This window comes from Neophocaena asiaeorientalis, unplaced genomic scaffold (genome assembly GCF_003031525.2).
Source record: "Neophocaena asiaeorientalis asiaeorientalis breed wild unplaced genomic scaffold, Neophocaena_asiaeorientalis_V1.1 scaffold46, whole genome shotgun sequence".
NCBI lineage: Eukaryota > Metazoa > Chordata > Mammalia > Artiodactyla > Phocoenidae > Neophocaena > Neophocaena asiaeorientalis.
This window is the reverse complement of record NW_020175393.1, coordinates 10,346,422-10,358,740: the sequence shown is the minus strand read 5'-3', so window position 1 is coordinate 10,358,740 and position 12,319 is coordinate 10,346,422. Positions and strand designations below refer to the sequence as shown.

Sequence of the window (12,319 nt, the reverse complement as noted above, 5' to 3'; positions counted from 1 at the left end):
CCCCCCGACCCCAGCCTCTGAACTCTTTTCCCTTGAAGCTGAGGGAAGCCGGGGAGAAGCCCTTTCCCACGACCACAGCCTCAGCCACCCCACCCCCTGCTTCTTCGGCCACAGCCACCTTAGCCTCTGCAGAGAACAGGCCTGGCCTGCTCCATCCCTACAGGGCCCCCTCCTTGAGCCAGGACACCTGCTTCCTCGAGTGGCATCACCCCACTCCTCAGGCGACCCAGTCATCAGGTCAGCAATTAGCTACCGCATGAGGCCACCAAACGTCACAGCCCCTCCCCCCAGGCCAGCTGGCAGCCGGAGTGCTGGGGGGTGCCCCCCACACTTTGTAGTCAGTGCCAAGTCCTGGCAGGACCTCCCCCCAGCCTACTGAGTGCTGGGGTATTGAGCTCTTCATCTTGGGACCCTGCGCTCCTGGGGGCGGGAGAAGCCTCGCTGCTCCCTCCTCCCTCCATGTCACCCCATCCCATTGGGTGAGGACACTCCCACTGCCTGGGTGGGGCAATGCCAGCTCAAGGGCACCTCAGCCCAGAGCGAGTGGAGCGAGCGGGTCTGGGCCTGAGATTCAGGTGTCTCTGTCCCCAGTCATAGGCAGTTTTCACCAGGCTGTCACCTGGGGCCTGGGAATCTGTGCACTGAGGATGGTGGCAGTGACCTGGTAAGGGGGGAGCAATGGGCGGCCCTCTGCAGAGACCCAAACGTGCAGGGGGGCAGCCTCTTCCTGAATGCCCACGGGGGGGCTCGCACACCTGCACCTGGGCACACTCACAGATCCAACCTGGGCAGTGTGTGTCCCACTGCAGCCATGTGCTCAGGTGTCCCTGGCAGGCAAACCCACCCACATGCCCAGACGACCCTTCCTGTGGCATGCACACAAACCCACCGACATGCTCACAGGCAACAAGCTTACCACCACACCAAAACCCAAACCAGGACATGACAGAGGAGCCCAGCCCAGGAGGGTGGGATGAGAGACCACGCCCCCCTCCTCCATCCCACCCCTTGGGCTCGGTGTCTCCCTGGGGAAGGATGGGAAGGGTGTGTGGTGGGCAGGTGGGCAAGTGGGAGCAGCTGTGGTCTGAGTCTGGAGGTGGGGGCAGGGTATGGATTTCCAGAGAGAATAAAAAAGTTCCAACAAATTTAAAGAAAGGTGTGGAATCTTAGGCAGATCATCATTCCTTAGGGCCTCAGGGATTACATCTGTAAACCGGGGATATTAAGGACACCATTTAAACTTGGTTGGGAAGTCTAATGGAGGTAACTGGCTCAGAGCAGGTACCCAGCCCACATAACTATTGAGGAGACCCTCCCTATGTCCTGTGTCTGGGTGGTGGATTTGCCCACAAGAGCTGCCCTGAGGAGAGAAGCAGCCCTCATCCTGGGCCTTACCTGAGCAAGTGCTCACCGCTGGTTTTCTCCACTTGCTGGCGTCCAGCCCTGGCCAGGCGTTGGGGCTGATAGGGTGCTGCTCCGGATTGGCCTGGGGGCAGGGCCTGGGAGGGGCTGTCTGGCTGCCCCGCCCCTACCTGACTGGCCCAACAGGTAGCTGAGCGCTGGCTTCCAGCCCTGGGAGGGGATGAGTCAGTCAGCACCGCCCCATCCAGGCAAATGGGGCGCAGGGGACGGGAGCTTGGGTGGAGGGGCCTTCTAGGAACGTTCCTGGAAGAGGACCTGGGAACCACGCTGCTGCCTGGAGCCACCGCCTCAGCCTACTAGTCTGTACCCAGCTCAGCAAACACCCTCGTCCTTGCTTCTCACAGCGAGCCCTCCGCCCTCTGGATTCATGGGGCCGCCCCAGCTGGGAGCAGGGAGCCAGGCCTGAGGCCCTCGTGCTGCCTTGCCACCCTTCTCAGCCCTTCAGGAAGGCTGTCCAAGCCATGGCCACAGGGCCACAGGTACACACATGCTCTTGTACACATGTCCGCAGCCACATAAGCACAACCAGAGACGTGTTCCCGCAAGCACACGCATACTCTCACTGCTCCCTCACACTTATACACACCCACATAAACACCCGACTTCATGCACACACTCGTGTACACAACACACAAACTTGCAGAGTCATAATCACTATTGTTGGTTGGATTGTGTCCCTCAAAAGATATGTTGACATCTTTGCCCCAGTACCCGTGAATGTGACTTTAGTTGGAAACAGGGTCTCTGTAGATGTAATCAAGATGATATCTAACTGGATTAGGGTGGGCCCCTAATCTAATGACTGGTGTCCTTTTAGGAGAGAGATTTGTAGACAAAGAGATACGAGGCACACAGGGAAGAAGGTCACGTGATGACGGAGGCAGAGTTTGGAGTGATGCAGCCACAAGCCAAGGAGCGCCAGGGATTGCCTGCAACCACCAGAAGCTGGGAAAGAGGCGTGGAACAGACTCTTCCTATAGCCTCCAGAAGGAACCAACCCTGCCGACACCTTGATTTTGGACTCTGGCCTCCTTAATTATGAGAGAATAAATTTCTGTTGTTTTAAACCACCAGGTCTATGGTATAGTTTATTACGGCTGCCCTAGGAAATGAATACAATCATGTGCACGCACGCACACACACACACACACACTCACTCACTCACACACTCACAGTGGCTCTAGGCGCAGGAATGAGGTTGGTGGAGTCCCTTTTAGGGGCTGCTCTGTCTCTGTCCTCCTTCCCCTGTGACTAGTCCAGTCGACACCAAAAGGCTCACGGCACCAGGCAGGAGCTCAATAATTTTTCATCTCTCCTTCCCTCCCTGGAGTTCTTATCAAGGCATCCCCCTCAAAATCTGTTCTCAAGAATGGGTAGCCATGGTTATGTGCACCAAAAGACGTGTCTAAGAAGGCTGCGGTTGCTTCGATGCCGTTAATTAAAAATTGGAAACAACCAAATGTCCATCAACAGCAGAACACATAAATGAATTGTGGCATAACTGTTCAATGGAAGGCTACTCAGCTACGAAAAAGGAAGAACTAGTGTTGCAGAAACAATGTGGATAACCCTCACAGACCTCATGTCCAGTAAACTGGGTCAGACACAAAGAGTGCATGCTCTAGGAGTCCGTTTGCATGCGGTTCAAGAATAGGCCAAGCCAATCTGTGGTGAAACAAGTCAGAATAGTGGTCACTTCTCTCCTGGAGGGGATGGTATTGGCTGGCAGGGGCTTGAGGGAGCGTCCTGGGGGGCTGAAATGCTCTATGCTGGATCTAGGTGGTGGTGACATGCCCGTACAAGCATGAACAAATTCACCAAGCTGTACCCCTAAGATTTGTGCAATTTGGTGCACAGATCTTACACCTCAATTAAAAAAAAGTAAATTAAAAAAACTGGGTCCCCGGGAAGTCAATGACCAGAAGCCACTGGAGAGCATCTTCTGGGGTGGGTGGCTGCAGAGCCTGCCTCGTCCCCATGTTGCACTGCTGTCCTTGGACCTGAGACCCCTTTTGTGGCTGACGTTCCAGGATATTTGTCGACTGTAAACTTTGAGCCGGGGGCTGCCTGGGGAGGCCCTGGTGTGTCTCAGCAGCTCTGGGTGGGAATGGGTGTGCAGAGGATCCCACTGCAATCTGTTTCCCCAATTTAAGACCAAATGTTATAATTTCTTTCACAAAAAGTCCGCACTGAAGCAGAGCTACCTTTTTATGCAGCTTTTGCTATCTGCCAGGCACATACTAAGTATCTTTGAGGGAGGTGGCCGTGTTGCCATTTCACAGGCAAGAAAACTGAGGCTATGAGCTGTTGAGGAAATTCCCAAAGTCACACAGGAAGCTCAACGGAGGGGATTTGGCATGATAGATCCAGTATACTGGGGCTCCCTGTGGGCAAGGCTGTGTCTCCTGGTCAGTGTGGGCTCTGGGGTTTCTCAATCCCTCTGCAGGAGGGATTTAGGGGAGGATCTTGTCTTGAACCCGACTCATAGCACAGGCACTGCTTTCCTGGCCACTCTGCTGCCCCTCACCATGGCTCTGACCACCCTGCCTAGCTCAGGGCTCTGCCCATAGGTGTGCCATAGTTTGGGACCATGGATCTGGGGGGTGAGGGAAGAAGCAGGGTAGGGCGTGGATCAGAAGGACCTGTTCCTTTAGCGACTGTGCTGGAATCAGCTCTAGAATTTCCCACCCCTTCCACTGCTTCCTGGCCCGGCCCACTGGGTGGGAGTCAGGACCGCCCAGCTAAGCCATGCCAGAGCCATGCTGAATGGAGAGCTGGACCCTGCCCCTTTCCAGGAGGACCAGCTGGGAGAGGGACTTCATTAAGGATGTATAGAAGGGCAGTGTGCAGGGTGGCCCTCAGCACGGCCCAGGACCAGGTGCTTCCCACCCACCCAGGCCTTGCTCACAGGAGCTGGGTCATATGATGGTGCCGAGGAGGCAGGTGTAATAGGAGCTGACATCCTCCTTGGCCTGCCCTGTGACTATATTAAGTTCTGTGCCTGGTCTCCCCTCCACCCTATCCCCAGGACTTTCCCTCCCCCCGCCACCCCGCAGGGGATCCTGCAGTGCAGACCAAGGAGTCCTTCCTCCCTTCCATCCCATTGTCCTAGGAAAGGGGCACGAGCTTAATGAGGTCACAGCCAGTGGGTGGGTAAGTGGAGGCCGTAAATTTAGGCCGTGGTGCTAATGAGCTGTAGTGGGGAGCAGCTTGGGGGGAGGCTGCCTGTTCCTAAGGCCTTAGCACCCCTCACACTCAGTCATCCCCCCACAGCCCCCCTCCCGCCCCCACATCACCCAGGGCTCACAAGGGCACACACAGAACACGCTCAGCAGCCGCTGAGACACGGTTTTCACTCTTGCAGGGCAACCACGCGGAGGTACCCTTGCACGTTTGCACCCCTGGGAGCCCATTACCACCCTTATAATCCTGTTCAGGCGTTCACGTTTGCACGCCCAGCCATGCATGCTTGCAGCCCCATGACCTCACATGCACACCACCCACCCCCGTTCGCCATTTCTCTGAAGCCCCCAGAAGCAGAGGAGCCCTGGGGCTGCAGGGCGGTCGGGGAATGCAGTCTGGAGGATGCAGGGCATTTGCACCCCCTGCCTAGACCTAAAGGCTCAGTCTCTTTCTCCCCCCACCCACAGTGGGACTCACTACCCCTGGGGTGAAAGGCCAGAAGCCCCAGGAAGCCCTGCCTTCTACCCAGGGTGAGGGCAGAGGGCAGGGCAGGGTTTATTAATAAACTCGCTCCTGACTGGGAAGGCCTGTACAGGAGGCCCAACCTCAAGCCAATCACAGCAGAACTTTCCAGGAATGTCACCCCCAAGCAAGCCTTCCTCTGACTCCAGGATTATTTCCCACCCCTGATTTCATCCTCTTGGTGTGTGGGGCTCCCGCCAGGCTGCCCTGGCTCTGCCCCACAGGCCCGCTGTCACCCGGCAGCTGACATCTGCCTTGGCTGCCGCCCAGAGGTCACAGCATGTGGGCGATGGGACTGGGATTAGAACCGCTTCCTCTGTAACTCAGTCCTGCTACATCCTGCTCCCCCAAACCGAGGACCACTGAGCCCTCTGTGTTGGGAGCGCAGGAGGGCCTCTGCCTCGCTACCCACTCACGGCATCACGATGCTGCCCTGGACCCCCACTCCAAGTGGGGTGGGGCCCTTAAGACAGAGACCCTGGGCTAGCTTCTTGGCCTTGTGACCTTGGGCAAGCAGAATGTGGCTTGTCTGTGGCTCACTGTCATCCTTTATAAAAGGAAGGTAAAAATGCCCTCCCAAAATTAGCTGTGAGGATGTGTGATGGCTGGTGTAAAACGATAAAGGGCTATACAAGAGTGTAGAGGAAACGGATTTTATGTCTTTGCCTCTGTCACTAATTCCATTCCCATCTCCATCACCACCATCACCGACACCTCCATCTCCTTCACACCGTCACTTCCTCTATCACAGAATCACTGCCATCGTCCTCAGCCTCATCACACTGCTCTCCTCGGCGACCCTTCCATCACAGCCACCACGTTAGCACCACTCCATTGCTCCAAGAACACTTATTCAATACCTACTGTGTTCAAAACCTTTTGGAAATTACTTCTGTCCAGGGTCCCACGCGTTGGGAATGGCCTATACCTCTCACTTCCTTTAAGCCCTGACACACAGCCCATCTCTGCCAGGAGCTGTTCCTTAATCTACCCTGCATTACTCAGATTTCTTCTGTACACTGTGGTTCAGCTTCACCTGTCCCCTCCCTGGTTGCTGTGTGTGTGTGTGTCTGTGTACTCACACCCACACTGTTTAAACTGGTTTCTAAACGCAACCTCCACCCAGATATCCTACACAGAGCATGGTGGCTCTGGGTCCCACTCCTGGCTCTGACACTTTCTAGCTGTGGGACCTGGGACAAGCCAGGTCTCTTTGTCTTCCCAACTGTAAATTGGATTTAATAATCCCATGTCTCATAGAGTTGTGGTGAGGGGTGCCTGAGACGTTGTATATACAGCACTTAGAGCAAGTGTTCAATAAACACTAGTTACTGCTGTTGCTGTTATTATTAGTCCTTCCTCCTGCCAATGCTTGACGCAGGGCTTTGTGCTGTCAATGAAAATGAGTATATTACTGGATACACTCTGACTTTGCAATATGAGTATCTTGGGAGGGAAGGAAGAGTTGAACCTCTCTGAGAACTGTCTCCCCACCTGCTTCCAGAAGGTGCCTGAGACCTCTGGGGAAGGGGTGTGTGGTGGGTTGGGAAGGACCATGAGGGGAAGTTGGAACCAGGCAGAGCTGAGTTTGCATCCTGACTTCATGAGCGAAGCAACTATGGGCAAGTTGTCACTTATGCACCTCAAGCCTTAGTTTTCTCATCTGTAAAGTGGATCACCGCCCTGGCCACTGTGAGACTATCATCTCTGTCTGTCTCGAGCACAGTCGCCACAGACAGTTCTGGATGGGACTCAGGGCCAGTATACCCTTGGGGCTCAACCTTCCCATGCAGACAGTGGACAATCCCAGCAGAGCCTGCTTCCCTGAGTAGGTCGGCGAAGATGCTGAGTGATAATGGGAAGTGTTCAGAAAAGTTCAACACCCTGGGAAAGTTCCAGGGACAGTCTTAATAATGATTGGCTCGAGTGAGGTCTAGCTTGGCCTGACCTGAAAAAACACACTGTGGTCTGATCTGGGTTCCTGGAGCAGGGTGGGGGCCAAAGGGGAGGAGGGCCAAGGGGTCCCTAACCGCAAGTTTGGGAAGGCCACTCTGTGCTCAGACTCCCATGTGCACCGTGGTGTGATCCATAGGGGGCAGGAGGGGAAGGGCAGCTGGGACATGGCAGGACGGGGTGGGCCTGGGAAGCCTGCAGCCTTTTCTGGGGTCCCTGGTATATTGATATCCATACAGCTGCAGCCACCTGAGGATTGCCCCCGCCCTGGCCATGAACCCCCAGGGAATAAACAGGGACAGCAGCCGGCTGACTGGTGTGTACTCCTGGTCCCTACAATGTAAACTCCCAGGACATATTTATGTTCTGTGGGTCTGGCCCCAGTCCCCTGCCCAGCTCAGAGGGGTCACGCCACACCAGACATCACACATACGGGCTAGCTGGATGTCTCCACAAGGTGGGAGAGGGGCTGGGGAAACCAGGGGGCGTAGCGGGGGACAGGGACCAAAGACAGCTGGAGCTGGGCGGCCAGAGGGAGAGTTGCAGAGGGAGAAGGGTGAGGAAGCAATATCGCGGAGTCCAGCAGAGTCCTGTTCCTAGAACTGCAGGTCAGAATCCTAGCATAGCCCTGGCCTGGCTGGTGACCTAGGTCACTCTGTGGTCTTCCAGGGCCAGTCTTGGCCTCGGACTCCAGGGTCATGGAGCCTAGGGCTCTGCCCAACCCACAACTGGCCTGAGAACGGGACTGCTATACCTTTCTTTGGTTCACCTTTTCCCTACCCTCTGCCGGGCACTGTGCCAAATCTCTTGTGCGTTATCTCACTTAAGCCTTACCACCTGCCGGGGGGGGGCGGGGGGAGGCAGGTGCTACTGCTGCCCTCATGACCCTGTGGAGGCTCATAGGGGTAAGTAAGTGACCTGAGGTGATGAAGCCTGGAAGTGTCCAGGCTGGGGTTGGAACCTGGATCTGTGACCAGAGTATCTCTGCTCTTAAGAGCCATGCGTGGCAGGCTACTGCCCTTGAGGGCAAAGTGATGCCAGTCACATAGAATCCAGGGCTCTCGAGTCCTGGGTCAACTTTCTTCCCACTGGACCAGAAACACAGTGGTGAGGAGACACAGCCCCGCCCTCAGGGAGCCCCAGTCCCGATCCCAGGGAGCACCAGTTGGAAGGGAAGCCCCTGACCTCGGGAAATTACTGACTGGCCACAGCGCTGGGGAGGCAGGTGGAGCCAGAGGGCTTCATACAGCTGGAGTCAGCGTGGGAAAGCTTCCTGAGGGAGGGGGCTGGCAGCCCCTTTAGGAAGGAGGAGTTGGGCAAGGGATGGGCAGCTTTTGGTGGCCCTGGAGACAAGAGCTGCATTCCCACACTACCCTGATTAGGAAACAAGGCTCATCTCTGCTCCCTGCACTGCCCCGCTTCCCTGGGTAGCACTACCATGCAGGCCCCGCCCTGCCCGCCTGGGAGGGGCAGGAGGAACACAGCCATGTGACAAGCATTCAGCTGGGAGCCGTGCATGTCTCAGGAATGACACCCAGGGAAGGCTATTTTAATCTGGGAAGTTGCCTGTTCCTCCTGCCCACCCCAAAATAACCAGGCTCCCAAAGGAACCTGCAACATCGTGGGCTGCCACCAGCCTAATGGAGCACTCCAGCCCCTGCACCTCCACTGTGGCCAGCCTCCCTCCTCAGTTGGAGCCCTCGCCTGCTGGGGCTGTATTTCCTCCCTCAGACTGGGGCTTCCTCAGGGCAGAAGCTCTGTCATCAGACTAGGAGCTCCTGGAATGCAAATGTTGTATCTCCCCACTCAGACTGGAAGCACCTCAGAACATCCAGGCCCTGGAGCCTGCCTCCCTGGAGCCTGCGCCTCTGTCTGTCAGGTGGGTTCTAGGAAGCCTTTTTCTCCTGAGCTGTATTAGGGAGAACGCCCCTGTGATGAAGAAACCAGGTTTCCCTCCCCCATTGGCCACAAGTGCTCCTGGCCAGTGGGCTCACTTGGGGCCTAGGCCATGCGTGGCAGGTCCAGGCTTCCCTGCTGCTGGCCTCATGGCGTCCTGACAGGAGGGCTCACGTGTCTCAGCACCAGCCAGCCACCTGCTGCCTCCTGCCTCCCAGAATAGGAAAGCGCTGGCCTTCTCCCATTACCCGCTGCGCGCCCCACTGCCCTTGTCCTCGGAATGGGGTTCTCACTTCTCTCTGTGCTCTTCCAAGGTGGATGTTGAGGGGGTTGATCCCACAGCCCTGACTGTTCTCAAAGCTGAATGACTGGATATGGTCAAAGCAGGGGTTGCTCTGGTCCTGAGCTGGGTACCAAATGGGGAGGGTGTCCACTAACTTCAGGGCTCCTTGTAAGGAACCAGTGTCCATTGGTCCTATTAAGAGTACCCCCCAGGGGCTTCCCTGGTGGCACAGTGGTTAGGAGTCTGCCTGCCGGTGTGGGGGACACAGGTTCAAGCCCCGTTCCGGGAGGATCCCACATGCCGCGGAGCAACTAAGCCCATGCGCCACAACTACCGAGCCTGTGCTCTAGAGCCCGTGAGCCACAACTGCTGAGCCCGTGTGCCACAACTACCGAAGCCCGCGCCCCTAGAGCCCGTGCTCCGCAACAAGAGAAGCCACCGCAATGAGAAGCCCGTGTACCGCAAGAAAGAGTAGCCCCCGCTCACCACAGCTCGAGGAAGCCCGTGCGCAGCAACGAAGACCCAATGTGACCAAAAACAAATAATAAAATAAAATAAATAAACTTGTTAAAAAAAAAAAAGAGTACCCTCCACCTTCTCTCCTCCCCAGCATCCAACAAGACCCCTGGCATGGATTAGGGGCTGGGCACGATGCTGTTGACCTAAGCAATATCATTAACTACTGCTTGTTGAAGACTGAGAAACTGAGGTTCAGAGTTTGAGAAGACAGCTCCTCTCGACAGCCTCCCCTCCATTCATTTCACAAATAACCATTTTTATTTTTTTACTTTTTGTGGTACTCGGGCCTCTCATTGCTGCGGCCTCTCCCGCTGCGGAGCACAGGCTCCGGACGCACAGGCTCAGCGGCCATGGCTCACGGGCCCAGCCGCTCCGCGGCATGTGGGATCTTCCCGGACCGGGGCACGAACCCGCATCCCCTGCATCGGCAGGCAGACTCCCAACCACTGCGCCACCAGGGAAGCCACCACAAATAACCATTTTTAACTGAGCACTTACTATGTCCCAGGCATTGTTCCCCATTAGTTACTATGTTTTAATCCTCACAACATCCTACTGAGAGGAGTATAGTTGTACCATTTAAGTGTAGAGGGAATGAGCCTCAGAAAGGTTGAGTGAATTGCCTAAGGTCACACAGCAAGAAAGTGGTAGCATTGGTATTCAAATTCAGGTTGGTACAATGTTTCCTTTTTCTTTTTTCAGTTTTTGGGGGGATATTTTATTGTGGAAAACTTTAAACATTCAGACAGGTAGAGAGAACAGTACAATGACCCTGCAAGCACCCATTACCAAGATAGAACAATGAACATTTTGCCAGGTTTGCTTCTTGTTTTGGGGAGCTGAAATATTTGAAAGTAAATTATTGACATTATGACATGTCACCTGTAATCACTTCGGAATGCATCTCTCAAAAATTAACCCAATTTTCTATATAAACTAGAAGCCATTCTCACTCTGAACACAACAAACAATTTCCTGTAATTATCTAATACACAGATCATGTTCAACTCCCCCAAATTGAACACGATCTTCGCTGGATCTTATCACTCGACCGCACTGCCGCCGAGTGGTGGGTGGACAGGGTTTGGAGAGATCTTTGTCAGCCTCTGTCCATTAGTTTCACTTGGGGACACAGGTCCTTCCTTCTCTTTTCCCTGTCGCTGGGGGCAAGGTTTCTAGGTAGGAGTATAACAGGAGCCCAAGGGAACTTGGTGGGTGGTGGAAGCTTTGAGGAGGTTCAGGGGACCTCTGTCTGTGTCTCCTGGGGTGGGGACCATGGAGTGAAGTGGGTACCCTGAGGAGTTGAGAGAAGCCATGAGCTGGCAGTAGGGAACCTCAGCAGGGGCTCTGGTGCAGTCGCCCTCCTGCCAGGGGATGGGCTGTCCCAACCCACTGGGGCCTTGGGCCTGGGAGCCCCTCCCATACAGGGTCCCCTGTCCATCCTGGGCCCTCAGATCAAACAGCCCACCAGCCCTCCAGCCAAAACAGGAGCTGGAGGAAGGTCAACTTATCGGCCTCCCCTGCTCCCTCATCCTGCGGGCCTGTCTGTGGGCACTATCAGTGTCTGTGGTGAGGGAAGGGGTTGATGGGACAGGGGGCAAGGCCACCCCTGAGGTCCATTCCTTCATGGAGAGGATGCTTTTTAGCAGGATTCTGGGAGAGCCTGGGCCTCACAGGTGGCAACGAAGGGGCCTGCCAGCCAGTGACCATTTGGGACACAGGTCTCTAAGTTCCCTTGCTGCTCCGTGCCTGTCCTATCCTTAGTCCTTTGGGGGGTGGGGATGGGAAGGACTCTTACCTACGGCAGGAGAGGATGACCTCTGGGTCTTTACTCCCTGGATGAGGATGGAGGTGTTCAAGCTGAGTCAGACCACCCTGAAGGGACAGGGGCTGCGTTTCTCTGCTCAGTCTGGGGGCTGCCAGAGGACAGGGGCTCTATTTCCCCCCCTGGAGTAGAATATTCCAGAGGGCAGGGCTATGTCTCCCCCATCAGACTGGGTTCCCTGAGGCTGGGTCAACACTGACCTTCCCTCATCATCGTTACCTCTAGGGGCCCCAGAGTAAAGCCATCTCTGAGGACCCCCAGCTCCTCATTGCTCAGGAACCTGGGTAGGGTGGAGAAATAAGCTGGCTTCCACTTGCTAGCAGTGAGCAAAAGTGGAATGGCCTGGGTTATAGACCATTCCTGGTGGGTTATAGAATCTGCTTCCTTTGATGGTTTTGGGTGTGACCTCCCCTTGTCGGGGCAGGGGATGGAAGAGAGGTCTCCCCTGGAGCTCCTGCTTCCATCTCTAGAGCACCCCAGCTACCTGTCTTGTGAGACATTACCAGGCTATGGGGGATTCAGGGTGGGGGGAGGGAGACTCAGGAGCCAGGAGTTGGATCCCAAGGGGCCCTCGGCAGGCTCTTGAGGGAGCCCCTTCCCCTGCCTCCCCTGGCCCAGCCGGGACTTGCTGGGCAGGAGCAGGAGAGAGAGGGCTCAGCCTTGGGTGGGCCTCAGGGGATGGGGGAGGACCAGCTCCTGGGAAAACATGGACCAAG

The 12,319-nt window shown here is 55.8% G+C and overlaps 1 protein-coding gene across 1 annotated transcript in view; it reads right to left on the bottom strand.

Moving 5' to 3' along the window:
• The window catches only part of LOC112413894 (uncharacterized), a 16,684-nt gene that overhangs the window by 2,445 nt on the left and 1,920 nt on the right, over positions 1–12,319 (bottom strand). The window contains exon 2 of the mRNA XM_024766067.1: positions 1,396–1,572. Within this exon, the coding sequence (XP_024621835.1) occupies positions 1,396–1,572 (177 nt within the window). The remainder of the gene's footprint in view (positions 1–1,395; positions 1,573–12,319) is intronic.